Source organism: Bemisia tabaci, chromosome 7 (genome assembly GCF_918797505.1).
Source record: "Bemisia tabaci chromosome 7, PGI_BMITA_v3".
NCBI classification, from domain to species: Eukaryota; Metazoa; Arthropoda; class Insecta; order Hemiptera; family Aleyrodidae; genus Bemisia; species Bemisia tabaci.
The window spans coordinates 39,494,666-39,511,258 of NC_092799.1; the positions used below are offsets into that span (position 1 = coordinate 39,494,666).

At 43.0% G+C, this 16,593-nt stretch overlaps 1 protein-coding gene across 1 annotated transcript in view; it reads right to left on the reverse strand.

Annotated features, from left to right (window-relative positions):
- The window catches only part of Appl (amyloid-beta-like protein), a 168,036-nt gene extending 151,919 nt beyond the window's left edge, over positions 1–16,117 (reverse strand). Inside the window, exon 1 of the mRNA XM_019044318.2 lies at positions 15,921–16,117. Within this exon, the coding sequence (XP_018899863.1) occupies positions 15,921–15,995 (75 nt within the window). The 5' untranslated portion in view covers positions 15,996–16,117. The remainder of the gene's footprint in view (positions 1–15,920) is intronic.
- Positions 16,118–16,593: the final 476 nt, after the last annotated feature.

Below are 16,593 nucleotides of genomic sequence, written 5' to 3' on the forward strand. Positions count from 1 at the left end.
ATCACGATCTTTCTTTTTGTAGTTCATCCATTCACGAGTCTGTTTACAGTGCTTTGCTTATTCAGGGCAAGTCCAAGGCGCGCCGAGAGCCAAGACCGATCAATGCCCGGATTGCCCGCGCTTCCTTCACCTCCGACAAGGCCGGCGAAGGCTAAAAGTTCCCTGTTCGTACGACGACAGGTCGACAGCTCCTCCGAAAGCTTTCGCCTACCGCGGCCAAAATATCGTCCTATAATTGGACGTATTTCTACCAAACGGGACTATGTGTATTAAGACATGAGCCCTGAGACCCATAAAATTGTATGCATGACAGGGCTCACGTCATAGTTCCGTTTGGCAGAAATATGTCCAATTGGGACTGTCAGTCCAGAACTCCAGAATCGACATGGTCGCAAAATTGATTACAGGGTGTCTAGATTTTTTCATTTGAGAAAATCCTGATTTTTTGCGGAGAAAAATGGGGAGAAAAATTGGCGAATGTAACTTCACAAAAATAGCTCGATAAAGAAAATTCGACCAGACGGCCGACTTTTCTTAAATCCTGATTTTACGACCGATTTTTCCTCAAATCCTGATAAAATCAGGATTAAATCCTGATAGAATCGGGAAAATCACCAACATACTCTATCGTGGCAAATTAAATACAATGGCGCTAATAGCATTCACTAAAAGTGAGGTAAATGCAACCAGATCTCGGAGTTTATGCTTACCCCACCGCATCACAAATCCGTCTAAAATCAAGTAAACTCACGATAGAACAAGAAGAAAAAAAAACACTCGAAAAATGCATCCAATCCAATCCAAAGCATCTGCCTCAGCTGAACACTCCCCAACCCCCGCAGACTTGTACCGAAACTCATTAGCGCTTAAAATGTTGACCTTAATAGAAATTTTTGAGCTTTCTGGCCTTGTTTTCCCTGCTAAATAGTGTAGACCCAACACTATTTTACCACTTTGTCACTCATGATAGAATTTACCAGACTTCTGGTAAAATTTTCCATGATTTTCTCAGAGCAGAAATTTGGCAACATCAGCACGCTTAAACCGCGTTTTTCCTCAGCGCAGCAGAAAATCAGACCCGCAATCCTGCGATGATACGGGAAACTCACCGTGCGATAGCACAACCCCGAGGGCGGGAAAGCGAGCGACGGACCACCCCGACAGCCGTTGACCCGCGGAGGGGGGGGGGGGGGGCGACAGCAACTTGGCTCTGCTCGAGATGTAAAGCCCGGGCAAGCGAAGAAAATTGAAGGACGGAATAGCATTAGGGCTGGTGAAAACATGAGTTACGGCCCGAGCTAACATTTATCTCGACTCGGAGCGGTTCGCACGAGCGAGGGGTAGCGGGGAGGGTGAGTACGGGGCGCCGGGCCGGAGCAGGGTAGGCAACACTCGCGGCTCACCGACCGCGGGGTTGCGTCGCGCCGCCGTCGGCACAGTAACCGAAATAACAAACCACGCGTGGCATGGAGCGAAGTGGCCGGCCACTGGTGCTGACTGAATTGCATTATCGCAGTTTTTGTTGGGAGCGCATTATCAATTCGTACTCTCCGTTCAATGCTACATAAAGGCACTAAGGCAAAATTCTTATCCTGCGAAACGTGAACGCATGGGGCGGTTGCGTTTTCCCGATTGTTTGGCAGACATCCATTTACCCTCTGTAACGCTCAGCAAATTCCGTAACGCTGCTTTTACCATCCTAAGTTTCACCCTCTCGGAAGATAAGCATGCAAAGCGTGAGGGATCGATTATCGATATTTCCCCATTTAAGGCGAAGGTAAAGAGTCGATTATTGCGGTGTTCGTTGCAAACACCCTGTTAATCGATTCTTTTTCATAGGTTTAAATGGCAGATCAATCGACATATCGCAAAGCACGAAGAGAAGCAGAGGATCGAAACGCAACAATTGGCCCGCGTCTAGCAGAAAAGAACCAAGCCACATCAGCTATGGCCAAATTTAACTGATTGTGAGTATTTTAACTTTTAACAAGAGGACGTTTTTTGCGGATTCCTTGGAAAACTTAATGGAATTCGCTTTGCACTGTGCAGATAATTCACTGAGCTTCGCACAAAAATCCGCACAACCGTTTTTATGTAAAAAATTAAATCGCCCACTTAAATTTGGCAATAGCTAATGAGGCTTCGTTTCTTTGTTCTTTGTTTCTTTCTTCGTTTCAAAAAAATGCGGTACTACCCCAAAAAAAAAAAAAAAAAAAAAAAAAAACCTGAAAAATTGCGACTTCTAAGCAATCAGTGATAACTCCATCTGATGGGCCTGTTTCACTGTGTGAACTAGGCAAAATACTGGCCTCGGAAACGAAGATTCAGGGCAAGAAAAATGCATCGCTGAATCCCGCACAAATCGCAACGAAGCACTCTGACACGATCCCAGAAAGGATTCGGCATTTTCGCGAGTTCGCGAGTGCCGAGCGATGACTGATGGGGTGGGTCCCGGAGTCCGACCGAAAGGGGGGACGGGGGGTCGTGGCACCAGCCCGTCCGAACATGGGCTTCGGACACGGCAATAACTGCACCTCGTTTGCATTGCAAATCGAGTTGCAATGAGTCAATGGACCCCGTTCAATCTCGAGCCCGTCAAATTCGTCGCCCCTCCGACGTACGGGCGTACCTCATTTCCACGTGAGCCCTGAACCGGATATAACGCCAGGCTTTCCAGGGCTCAAGCGTAAAACGGGGTGCGCCCTCACGTCAGAAGCGCGACGAAATCTCGATCCCGCCCGCTCCTAATCCGGCGAGCCTGCATCGAATTAATTTTGATTTCGACTCCGCCAACAACGGACTTTAGAGCTTAGCGCCGCGCAAAGTCGCTTATTCGGGGGTTCATTTTTGCTCCCCCCCCCCCCCCACATCCACATCCCTGAGTTTCGGCTTCGAAAAGGCTCGGGGCTCATGTTCGGTGACGCTTTTGACGCCGTTTTCGCCCGCGATCATCCGTCCGTGACGTTGTGTTTTGCGATGAATCGATTGATCTGCCATTTAAACCTATGGAAAATAATCGATTATCAGTATAGACCGCAATAATCGATTCTTTACCATACGTTTCGAACGGTGAAATATCGATAGTCGATGGATGATGCTTCGCCACTGGCGCGGACGTGATTCGGTTGTCGAGCGGGGAATGTCCTTGTTCTGCGAATCGAGTGAAGTGCCAGGTGATTTGCCCGGAGAGGTGGAGGGGTGGTTCCTGTTTTGAATTTCCTATTTACTTCTGAGGATTAATTTGTCATTTTTTGCCCTCCGACAGCTCGCTCTGGAGGACAACTCGGATAAAATGTATCAAAAATATGAAAAAAAAGGGGAAAAAATGGATTGCATTTTGCAAAAAGGAATCAGAAGAATTGCAATGATGCTAAGACTGTGCATTTTCATAATTTGTAATGAAATTCTTGGAACTATGAAAATATATGAAATTTACATGGTAATTTTTCTCTTAAATTTACGGTTTTAGCGAGTAAAATGGAAACTGTTAACGGATAATCAGGTTTTTTTTCTAAGACAAAAGAAGTTGCACAATCTTAGCAACATTGCAATGCTCCTGGTTCCTTTTTGAAAAATGCAATCCAAATGTTGTCTGGTGCATTGATTTGGCCACGTTATGTTAAAGCCGAGATGTGGGGGAAGGGGTGCTTTTTACCCCTCATTATCCATGGTTTTGACTTCTTGCTTCTTCCACGTTAATATTGCCTAAGCTCTATTTTCACTTCTATCACGCTGAGTAACCGTAAATCTGTATCATTTTCGAGAAGGATCTGATCATCGATCGGTCAATTCATAATATCAGGATTTTTAGATATTGTACCGAAAATCCCTGAAAATCACATCGTACTGTGCTGCGTCTGTTGCTATAATGGTGCAATAACACTATTCAACTCAATCTCTTTCACTTAAACTGCAGTAAGCAAAAAAGAACCATTTAAAAAGCAACGTAAATACCATTAGTTTCCCTGCGTAGATGGGTGCTTTTCTGGTTGTGCCCGAAATAGCAGTTTGCGTAATTCAGTACATGTAAAAAAAGCTATTAGTGATGTCTTCGCCATAGGGATTCTTCATTATACCGAATTAAATCCTGACAATAACGATGACCTGGCCTCTTCTAACGCTACCAATGACAATAAATCGACATATATCGCTTTTTTGTGACGTATCACTAGACGTGCCTGTCTGGTGCACTCCAACGACGCAAAGTGGATCGAGTCAATAGGAGAGGTCGGACAAAATTTGGAAAATTTAAAAGTTTATAGCTCCGTTTAATCAACATTTTGAGGTTCTAAAAGTGGTTCCATTGGTTTCCTCGTGAAATTTTCTTCTAGTAGCACCCCTTAAAATTTAAGTTGTGACGAAATAAACATCAGAATTTGAAGTTTCAGTCAAAAATTTTATGTTCGACCTCTCTAATTGACTCGTTCCACCGTGCGACGGCTAATTAAATCAGAAACAAAACCCTCCCGCATATCTCCAACCTTCATTTTCCCTCGAAGGACGAAACGAACGAATTAAACTATCAGGCATTCCACTTTCCGCGGGGAAAGCAGGGGGGCATTATCGATAAAGGCATTCGAAAGGACCCCAACATCTAAACGGTCTCCGTTCACACGGCATTCTTTCGATTGAACAGTCGCCGACAGCCCTGGATCCTTTCCCTCGCTCATTTTTATCATAAAACCACACCGCAAGAGCGGGGAGGGGGGGGGGGGCAGGAGAGATACGGGAGCTGAACAGACGCGCGCCATTAAAGAGGCGACGAGGGATGCTGGGAAGATGACGTCGTGGGGAGGGGGGAGGAGGGGGAGGGACCAGGAAATGGGAGCGTTTACCGTGATAAGGATCGGGGCATTATTGGGATGGGCCGGGGGCCGGGGGAGGCGGGAGTCAGTGCTGCCAGGTAAGGACGTTTAAAATTCACCAGATCGGAGGTTAATGTCTGCCGTGCTAAGGAAGAACGTCGTATGAACATCCGAGAGTTGCCAAATTTCCCCGGATAAAACATGTATTTTTGACGAAATTCATGCATATTTTCCTCGAAATTTTCGGATATTTTAGATTAAATTGCGCACAAAATTGTCTGGAAATTTGGAAGAAAAATATTCAGAAATGTCCCAGTAAATTCGTTGGTTATTAAGGGAGATATGGTAACGCATGATGGTTCATACGGCGTTTTTTCTCAGGGCAGAATGAGAAGGCGGGAGAAGATACGCAATATGGGTTTATTTCGAGAGGATGTGGGAATTTCGTTGCTCTTCCGCGAGGGTAGCAGCACGACCAAGTGCGTCGAAGTTGAAATTAGAACCGCGAAAGTTCCTTCGAGAGTCGAGGGATATGAGTTTTTAATTTCGTCTGAGGATATTCTTGTGCTTTCAGGATGGGAAAGACGCAATCGATTGGGTCGCCTGTATCCAGGATTTCGGGCCACTAACCTCTGACCGAAAACCCACGTGAAAACGGAAACGGGGAGATATTTATACCCAGTTGACGTTATGACTCTCCAAAAAATCATTTTCCTTCCGCTCGACATGATACCTCGTACCAGTGTCTGCACAGTTAAAAAGAGTTGTGTTTGATGTCGCACTCTGTGTTACTTTGCGTTACTTTTTTTGTGTTCAGTCAACCTGTAGGACTTGGTTGCTCAACACACTTCTGTGTTAATTGGACCCAACAGGGCCGGATTTTTATACTTGCCGCCCATGGGCTGCCTGTATTTTGCCGCCCCCTTCTCATTGCAATGCGTGAATTATTCATGCAGTCTTGTAGGCGCTAATATGTGTTACATGCCGATTGCCGCGCCGAAGGTTTTTCCTTTTCATCTCAAGTCCTCGTCATCATTTCTCCCTAAGTCGCGCCGCTCCAGGCCAAATTGCGTGTTTGGTTTCTCTCTTAACTCGACTAATCAAAGGTGCTGTCTCTTGTATCACTGAAAGACGACAAAATTAGAAATTACTATACTCTCAGGAAATGAGAGATTTTGTAGCCATTCCTCGTTTGTAATTTTTTTTTCTAAATCCGATTTTTTTATGCCTACATTTAAAAAAATTGCAAAATTTGCCGCACCCTAGATTTGCCGCCATGGGCCGCGGCCCATGTGGCCACCCCCTTAATCCGGCCCTGCGACCCAAACCGTAGGTTCCTCTGAGAAATTATATCATGAAGAAAGTGTCCTGCTGAACGAATAGTACTCTTGGTTTCCTCCCCATGCTCAGGTGTGCTTCGCGATGTATCGATTGATCTGTCATTTAAACCTACAGTAAAGAATCGATTAACAGGGTGTTTGCGAGGAACACCTTAATGATCGATTCTTCACCAAAGCCTCAAATGGGGAAATATCGATAATCGATCATTCACGCCTCCCACTGATTGGACTACCACTATGCGACTCAGGTTTGATCCTGGAGGCTGGCGATTAATTTTTAACGATGTTGCACATTTTCAACACAAAGATTCGGTCACCTCAACCCAAAGATTTGGTCGATTTGATACAGGGAAAACTACGAGGGGTATTCGTAAAGTAAGTTATTATTTGCCATATCCTCTAAACTAATAAAGATAATTTAAATCTGTAAAAATTCTTTGAATTGCTATACTCTCAGCTTTTCTAAAGAGATTCAGTTTTTTAGATTTGATCTTTTGAGTGCCGAGTGACATCAGTTTTCCCACACCCGTCTCCCACCACCGCGTGTCCAAAATTGACGAGGTCACAGGACGGTAGCATGCGGCTTCATCCTGCAAATTGTCACAATGCATGTTTTTGTTTAAAATTTAAAATTTTCATTTTTGAGAAGACCTTACTTTACTTTTCCACGTTAAATCGAGTCGTCTATACTCTCACTATAAAGGTACTCTACACTGGAAAAAAAAACACATTGGATCTAGAGTCCAGACTCTTAAAAACATCGACAAGAAAAAATACTCTTGATTCAATCAGATTTAAGCTTAAATCAAGAACCAAGCCTCTTAATTTGAGCGGATTTTGTTTTGATTCAAGCTTAAATCTGCTTGAATCAAGAGTCCTTTTTCTTGTCAATGTTTTCAAGAGTCTGGACTCTAGATCTAATGTGTTTTTTTCCCAGTGTACTCAATCCAATCTACATTGTCTCACTGCGCAATCGATGCATCGATGACCATCGCATCGGCGTTTCAGCACAGGCTATCAACAATTCCCTCTTCTGCGAACAGCTAGGAGCAGAAGCCTGGGAGGTTGACGATAGTGGGCCGAAGATGGAGATCAGAAAATCAGCATCGGAGATCAACTCGACTCGCATGAGGCACGATCGGTGGAAATGGGGGGGGGGGGGGGGGGCTGTCCCATCTCATGGCGTATCCCCGTCGTCGTCGCCGGCCACGGTCTCGGTCTGGTCGACACGACGGGCGTGGGTCGGGCGGGTCTGTCGCGTGAACACCACCCCGGATGCCAAACTGGGCCTCCGGTCCACTCCGGAGGAACTAGGAGCAACGGTGCATTCCCTACACTAACTACCACGGTTGGGTAGTTTTATATACTGAGTCCGGCCACTGAAGGATCCTCTCGTGGTTGGCTTAACTAGAAACAAGAGACCCACCACTGGCCTCTTGGCGACAGGTGGAAGCTTTTACTTTCGGGATTCAACATTTCCTTAGGGACAATTATAAGTTTTTTTGGCTGTTGACCTACCTATATGGTGGATGATGAGCTTCGGGCTTTGAGTGACGTCATGAGCCAAGCAAATTTCCTAAACTTCGGTTTGTTTACAAAACGAAACTTCCAATTCGTTGTTAACCATCAACCAAGTGGGTAGGTCAACAGCTGAATGTTGAAGTCCCAACAGTAAAAGCTTCCACTATTGCCAAGATACTAGTTGAGGGTCTCTTGTCTCTGGTAGTACCGCACCTCTAAATAAAATTTGCTTCATGAGACTCAGTGGCCATACTATCGAAGATAATCGAGTTTGATATACATATTGCACCTAGTGATACAATTCAGTTAAATAATGATACCTATGCCAAAGGTGCTTACTTTGATGAGTACCAACTACTAATGCATTCCGCTCGTTCGGATACCTTCAGATCTGTTGTGAATATGAACATCAAAAAGGTATTAAGTAAATGCGCATTAATGAAAAGTTCGAAACACTTTTCATACCGTGACGACCACAACATGTGGAGAGTTTTATTAAGTTTTATAAAGTATTCATATTCACTAACAGCTCTGAAGGTGCCCGAACGGGCGAAATGCATTAGCAGTTAGTACTCATCAAAGTACACTGGAAAAAAAACACATTGGATCTAGGTAGAGCCCGGACTCTCAAAAACATCGACAAGAAAAAATACTCTTGATTCAATCGGATTTCAGCTCAAAACAAGAACCAGGCCTCTTGATTAGAGCGGATTTCCTTTTGATCCAAGCAAAAATCTGATTGAATCAAGGGTATTTTTTCTTGTCAATGTTTTCAAGAGTCTGTACTCTAGATCCAATGTGTTTTTTTTCCAGTGTAAGCACCCTTGGAATATCATTATTTTATTGAATTGTATGAGCGATACTCTTAAGGGAGGGTCCCTCCTTACTATCTCTATCAAGAACTCGAGGGGTTTCATCAAATCGGGGAGCCGGCAGCAGTGGACAGTGGTGTCGGCAAGTGCGACAGAGGCACGCGTCAAGACGCAACGGGACGTGCGTGTAGCAGGAGTGTGAGAGTGGCGTGTTGCCGGCACGGCACCCATCGCCCAGCGCTCAGCTTGCGTAGGAGTGACGATGAGGACCAGACTCCATCTCCGGCACCTATCCCAACGACTCCCGACCGGTTACACTCCCAACCGCTGCGCTGCTCCCTCCGTCATAATGGTCATCCAACGGCCGTTCCCGCTGCCACCGCTCATGCACAGCTTTCTCTCTCCTGCATGGCTCACACGTCGGGCTCTTGTTAAGCCTCGTATCGACAGTGCAACTGTTGCGGGAATTCGGTGCAACTGTTGCGGGAATCGGTGCAACTGTTGCGGGAATACGGTGCAACTGTTGCGGGAATTCGGTATACAACTGTTGCGGGAATTCGGTGCAACTGTTGCGGGAATGCGGTGCAACTGTTGCGGGATCGAAGTGATGAGCTGTTAAAATCAAGGAGTGAGACTCGATGACAGAGTGTATGTAGCGCCCAAAACCCCGAGTAATATGAGTACGGAGTGAAATTTGCGCCATAAAGCGTATAACACAGTGTCGATCGGGCTCGATAAATTCTTGGGGTGCTGATATGTTTTTGGGGCCCCTTTCTCTCGGGTGGGGCCCCTTCTGACTAACCTTAAGTCCTCCGTTATGTGGGTTTTTTAAGTTTTGGGGGCCTCTAAGATAGACCTGCCGGGGCTCTCTGCGCCACCCTTTAGGATTTCTGGGGTGCTGTAGCACCCTAGCGCCTCTGGCGCCCTGACGGCCCCTGGTAACACTCCGTAAAAAGAGAAGATTCCGCTCCGTAATAGTGTAAGTCACTTTGTAAGGCGCATAGATTCCGCTCTGCATTCCTATCATTCGAGGTTTTTGGACACAATAAATACAGAAATGCACTTACTGCTCTCTGCGCTATCACGGCAAAACTGACTATAGTGGAAATGGACTACATTTTGCAATTAGGAACTATAAATTCCGGCCCGGTCTAAAAACAACGTATGTGCCATTAGTTTCACTATGCACATAGGTGTTTTTTTTCAGAAGAGCCAGCATTTATAGCTCCAAATTGCAAAATGCAGTCCAAATAAAGTTCTGCCCGGCAACATTTCGGGGGTGCAGAATGTTCACGAACGACTGATTTTAACGCAGTAGAGCAGTTGGATGGGGCGAAACGTGTGATACAACTATTTCGACTTTCAAGTGCGTAAAATTGCATACTCACTAAATGAAGGGGAACTTGGATTCTCTTCGGCTGACTTAAAGACTTTACAGTAGAAAATTTGGATGGGGCGGAAGTGCGGAACACGTGATACAATTATTTTGACTTCTCAAAAGATTAAATTGCACGTCTACAAAATGACGGGAGAACGGGGTTCTATATCATATTAGCTTTGATTTGTCAAACCCAACTTTCAGTTTAAGTAACCAAACGTTCGGCTCGTACAATCAAGCTTATAAGATTAAAAGAACTGATGAAAGAAGTTCGGTTGTGACGAACAAAAAAAAATCGGTTTTATTCCAAAGATTGAACGCACGACGCACTGATTATTGCGAAACTTAAAACAAGGATGTTGATATTTTATAAAAATTAGAGCGAACGCACTGATTTTTTGAAAACTGGTGCAAAATCGTTGGATTTTTTAGAAAATTACTGCAAAAGCGTTGAATTTTTAGAAAATTGTTGCGGCCGGGTTAAAATTTTAGAAAGTTACTGCGAACAGTGCGAACGCGATATTTTCTGGTGAAACTGCGAAGGTGGTGCGTCATAAAGCGTATGCTAAATCTCTCATTGCCTCCCAACATTTTTCAACGGAGAGTTTTTACCCCGAGACGATGTAAAGTAATACTCGCATCCTGTGATGACACAATTTGTTTTTCTTCGAAACTTTGTATCTGAGGCTCCGTCAATTTTTCGCACCTAGCTTTTCTCGGCCAAGAGTCCTACTCAGCAGAATCGTCAACGCTGCTAAGAACAGTGGAGTCAACAATGGGAAAATATACATCCTCTCTTTTCAGCTGAGGCAATGCGCGAGACAAGGACAGAAGCATTAAAGCGTCGCTATTCTCCCATTTTTTTCATACATGCACGTCCAGGAAGAGATAAAAAACAGCCAGAAGCCTTTCAAACGATTCCACTGTAAGTCAGAGCAAGCGCAGTTGCCGGCTTTGGGGAAACCTAGGGTCATTACTGCCACGCTATGGAAGAGCGCCATTTATGAGCCCTCGGACGGTTTCAAATTCCTCTCGATAAAATATGAATTTGTAGGGAGACTTCAGAACATTTTTCTTCCAATTTTTTGGAAGATTTGGGCCGTCCATAAGTTACGTAGTCGATTTTTTCAACTTTTTTCTGAAAATAAATTTTGACAATTTTCCAAGAAAATTCGTGCTTTTTTAAAGGGAGTTTGGCCATGGCCGGATTTACCTACTTGCCGCCCATGGGCCGCCTGTATTTTGCCGCCCTCTTCTCATCCTTTTTTTATACATCAATAAAAACCATCAAGTGAACGTGCCGGAGGGAGAAGGGTGCATAAGACGCGTTCACTCGTGTTGGACACATTTTTTGCGTAAGACCTGTCAACACTACTAGCAAAAGTTCACGGAACTTCGCGCGAAAGTTCAGTTCCGTAAACCTATCTCTGTGGGGACAAAGCCTTTCATTTGTAAGAAATGACCTAAAAATGTACGAAAGAACAAACATAGATGTGGTTCAATAATTTTAACTTCCGCCGCCGCGCCACGCTGACCACACTGTGTTTGGCCTTTGGCGCAATGCGTGAAGTATTCATGCAGTCTCGTAGGCGCTAATATAAGTTACATGCTGACCGCCGCGTCGAGGGCTTCTGCTTCTCCTTTTCATCTCAAGTCCTCGTCATCATTTCTCTTTGCGCCGCGCCGCTCCAGGCCAAATTACGTGTTTGTTTCTCTCTTAACTCAACTAATTAAAGGTGCGCAGTCTTTTGTATCACCGAAATACGACAAAATTAGAAATTAATGAACTCTCAGGAAATGAGAGATTTTGTCACCTTTTCTTGTTAGTAATTTTTTTCTGAATCCGATATATTTGTACCTGCATTTAAAAAAAATGCAAAATTCGCCGCCCCCTAATTTTGCCGCCATGGGCCGCGGCCCATGTGGCCACCCCCTTAATCCGGCCCTGAGTTTGGCAACGTCTGAAGGCCCATACGGCGTTCCTCCTTAGCATGAAAGTAAGCCCCTGCAGAGACGGCAGGACGCGGCAAGTGTATTGGGACGTGTTTGTCCTGACGAACTGTCCATCTTGAACTGTACGGAGGTGACGAAAGATCATTAGTGTGCATCCGATAAATCTTTGTTTACACATCTGAACAGGCTCTTTTATTTTACAGACTTATGAACTGTTGATGGTTATGGGTTACGGGCTTTTTGGCCGCGGTTTCAGGTTGGGCACCGCATGAGCATTCGAATGCTGCCGAATCCTTTATGATGAAAAATGAATTTTCAGGGAGGCTACTGAATGCTTTTCTGCAATTTTCGTGGAAAGTTTACTCGCAGTGCGGTCTGGAGTACAGATATCTGAAAAATTGCAGAGAAAAGATTGACAATTTTCCTCAAAAATAAATGTTTTATTGGGAAAATTTTGGCAACATTCGAATGTTTTCCAGCGCGACATAGTTGCACTAGTTGCACATAGACGAGCATAATAAGCTTGGCTGGAATTTCCTGAATAACGAGAAACCTCGCACATCAGTTTGTTTGGGTGATTACGAGAGTGAAACGAACATACTTTAGTCGTACACTTTGAAAATTTTTCGTTGACTGTAATAAAAAAAAAAAAACCAAAAGAAACGACTTTATTGCAAGATTTCCGCTTGCAGAGCTTGGCTCAAAGTTTTATTTAGGTATAAACATTAAATAAAATTCACTAAAACAGAGAAAGAAACTCATTGAAGAAACTGTGCCTGAGGTATGATTAGTGCTGACGACAAACGAACAAACGAGAAAAGGCGACAAAATCTCTCATTTCCTGTGAGTATAGTGAAATCTAATTTTGTCGTCTTTCAGTGACGCAAGAGACAGCACCTTTAATTAGTCGAGTTAAGAGAGAAATCAAACACACAATTTGGCCTGGAACGGCGCGACTTGGAGAGAAATGATGACGAGGACTTGAGATGAAAAGCAGAAACCCTCGGCGTGACGATCGGCATGTAACACATTAGCGCCTACACGACTGCACGAATACTTCACACATTTCATCAAACAATGTGCGGTCACTCCGGTCAGCGTAAAACGGATAGCGCCTACAAGACTGCGCCAAACACATCGCGGTCTGCGCGGCGCGGTGGTGGAAGTTAAAATCATTAATCCACATTTACGTTTGTTCTTTCATACTTTTTTCGTTCATTTCTTATGAATGGAAGGCCTTGTCCATTAAAGATAGGTTTACGAAACTTGACTTTCGCGCAAAGTTCCGTGAACTTTTGCTAGTAGTGTTGACAAGGCTTTCCCAAAGAATGTGTTCAACACGAGTAAACGCGTCTTATGCACCCCTCTCCCGCTGGCACGTTCATTGGGTGGTTTTTATTGATGTTTCTTAACGAATGAGAAGGGGGCAGCAAGTAGAAAAATCCGGCCCTGAAAGACGGATGACTAAGAGTAATAGAATGATCGGGACACACATGACAAGTAAATGTCATCATAATCAACATACCCCGCTTATATTGACAAAGTTATAGAAAAGGGGCCAGTTGATTAACAAGACATTAAAGGCAAAAAAAAAGTTTTTTTTCTGATGATTGATTCAGGTGTAAACATTTTCTTCGATGCGTTTTGACAAGATCTTTACTTTCTGATTCGTACTTCTACCTTCCCTTTCAACTATATCCTTAATTTTTCATTAAATTTTAAAAGCTCCAGCACAGCATAGGACTTTCATGTACAAGCGAAAAACAGGCAAGAGGCTGAGAGTGGTGAGGCTGATTTGAGTGGTTACTACACCGATTGTAAGTTGGTTACGGCGCCGTAATGCGACTATTCGTGTCTCAAGGATGTGCGTGTTGCATGTTCAAAATTGAAGGCGTTTTCTCTTTTCTCACCATTCCAGAATCAGAAATGCATGGGTGTTAGTTGATCATCCAAATAAGGAAGTGCCTTGATAAAAAGTGCTGCTCTCTGATTGATCAACGAATTTCAAACTTCCATAGACTTTCTGATTTCCAACTTTTGAAATAATTTCTGTACAAGATTTGATGGATATATTTTCGACAAGGATATCCTTTTTCAGATAGTTTCCTTCATTTCTTCATCGATATTAAACTAATTTCGATACTTGATTTGGTTTACTACTTTTAACAATGGGTTTGTAAAAAAGTAACTTCCTAATCTTTGTTAAAAACTCCTGAAGTAAATTGAAAAAAATTAATTGTAAAAACTTGATTCACAGAACCAGAAAATAAGGAGAAATTGCTTAGTTAGTTTTCACTTTGATACTTTTCAGTCTGGTTAAAAATCTCGAGATACATTTGTCAGAAATCAATTACTGGAGGACATTCGTCGGTGAACGTATAGATTGCAGCTAAAATTGATGATCCGCCAATTGCCGCAATTTTCAGAATTTTGCCGATGGTGCATAGCATGCATGTAGCAAACATTTGGCGACAAATAGAGTTCCGGAGCACAAATGCAAAGAAGCATCTCAGAATATCGTCACCTTCCGGCAAAAGTATCACAAGCGCCATTTTTACCGAAATTGAGTTATGAATAGTTTCGAAATTACGAGATGCATTTAGGTACATACAAAAATAATAATTTTTTTTACACAAAGATTTAGAAATATGAATAAAATTGATTGAAGTTGATGTACTTCCGTATCACAAGCGCCATTGGGGAGATAAGTATCACAAGCGTCAATTATGGCAACCACCCACCTTTCTGATTGTTCGCAATTTTTGTAGCAGCAAACCTCCGAATGACTTAAAGCTAAATTATTTTCGAATGTAAATGCATCCCGTTATTTCGAACATTAGATTTGTTTTTAGAATAAAAGTAAATCAATACGAAAAATACTCCGTTGAAGTTGATAAACTTCCGTATCACAAGCACCAAGTTGGGTGATTGCTCATCTTTGGGATTGTTTTTGAAATTCCAGTATCAACTACACTTAGAAGGACCCGGAGCAATTCGTCACTTTCCGAGTGTCCGGCCGGAGTATCACAAGCGCTATTTGTATTGAAATTGAGTTAAGGATGGTTTCGAATCAATGAGATGCATTTAAATATGAAAATAATAATTATTTTCAGATTAAAAATGGATAAATACGGAGAAAACTCTACTAAATTTGATGAGCGCCCGCATCACAGGCGCCATGGTTTCTCCAAATGCATCAAGAACGCAGTATCACAAGCGCCAATTTTCAAAGAAAAAATGTTTTTTTAATAGAAATTTTATTAAACTTCAAGGCAGGAAGTTGTGCTGGGTTGGTATTCCAAGTTTCAAGCTGAAACTTTGTCTGAGATGGTTGCAAATCAGTTTTTCGTGTCTCCTAAAGAGTTGGCAAAGTGGCGTTTGTGATACTTTGGCCGGAAGGTGACGATACCTTGTCTTTCTGAAAAGGTATAGAAAGCAACGATTTCACAGATTCTAATTCTTCTCCATATAAAGTTTTCATGTAGAAAGTGCATATGTGAAATTACAAAGTGTTAATATTTTATCCTTACGATTTTTATCAGTCCTCCGCTTCATGACAGCGGAAGGTTATTAAAAAATTAGAATTGGAAAGCAAAGGGCATCTGAATTCAAAAAATAATTTTTCAAACCAAAAACTAGAGGGCAAGAAAATTCTGAGACGCTATGGGGAGCGCAGTTACTGCTACTACGGCTAAGGTTAAAATGGCAGTATCGTCCGCAACGCTCAGTTCCGCGTGATTCAACTCAGTAAATCATGAGGAAGTTGTGTGTTGTACCTCTCACTGCAAAAAGGTGAGGAGATAACAACATGCATCTCAGCTCATTACCAAAACTAAACAAATAATGCTTAGGGAATTCAAGGTGTAACCTCATTCCTAGATTGCTAAGACAAGAGGAACGCAGCAATTTGATGAGAGTGAACTAGATAGAACACTATATTTAAACCAAAATACTCGGCAATGAAAAAGAAGATAGAGCTGCGTCGGCATCTTGATCGAAACGGCATTCAAGAGCAAACTCAGGATTCTGATTCAAATCCATATCAATGGCTGTCTTGAAGAGCCACAAGAGAGAGATAATCAAACAAAACAAATGATAAAATTGAACTCACTTGGACGGTACTGAAAACTCCTGTTATTGAAATGAGTATCCCACTTAACAGTAAGCACTTCACGCGAAATAACATGGTTTGATAATAAGATTAAACATAAAAACAAACAAAAAAACTAAACGTCTAATCAACAACCACGCACGATCCGCGGAGAGCCATGAAAAACTGCCCTCTAGACACTCAATACTCACACTTCTACGCGGGGATGGGAGCGTTGAGTATTCGTTCGGAGAATCGGAGTCAGCGCACAAGATCCGCTGACGTCACGAACACCTGCCTTCTAGGTTAGTGTATAGGTTCTGGTATCTTCATTTTTTGAAGGCGTTTTGAGTCTTAATCGAAAGCAGCTCATGCTCAACAACAACACACACTGCCAAGCCCAAGTCCAGTGGGAATTTTTCACTATTAAATTTTTTTCCAGAATCATTCAGAGGATTTTTTAAGGCAAGAGAAAATAACAAAATATTTTAATGGCTAACTCATTAAAAAATTGAAGTGCATTGAGGCGCAATCTTGGTTTTCAGACCTGTAAATTAAGTTTACGCTGAACTAGTAAGTTTCACGATGCAATGGATCTAGGTATTTCCTTCATTTCACTTGAGTATTTGATGCAACAGTCGAGATGACAAATCTTCGGCCTCATTTAGTCATTTGGAAAGTCTGACCGCTTATT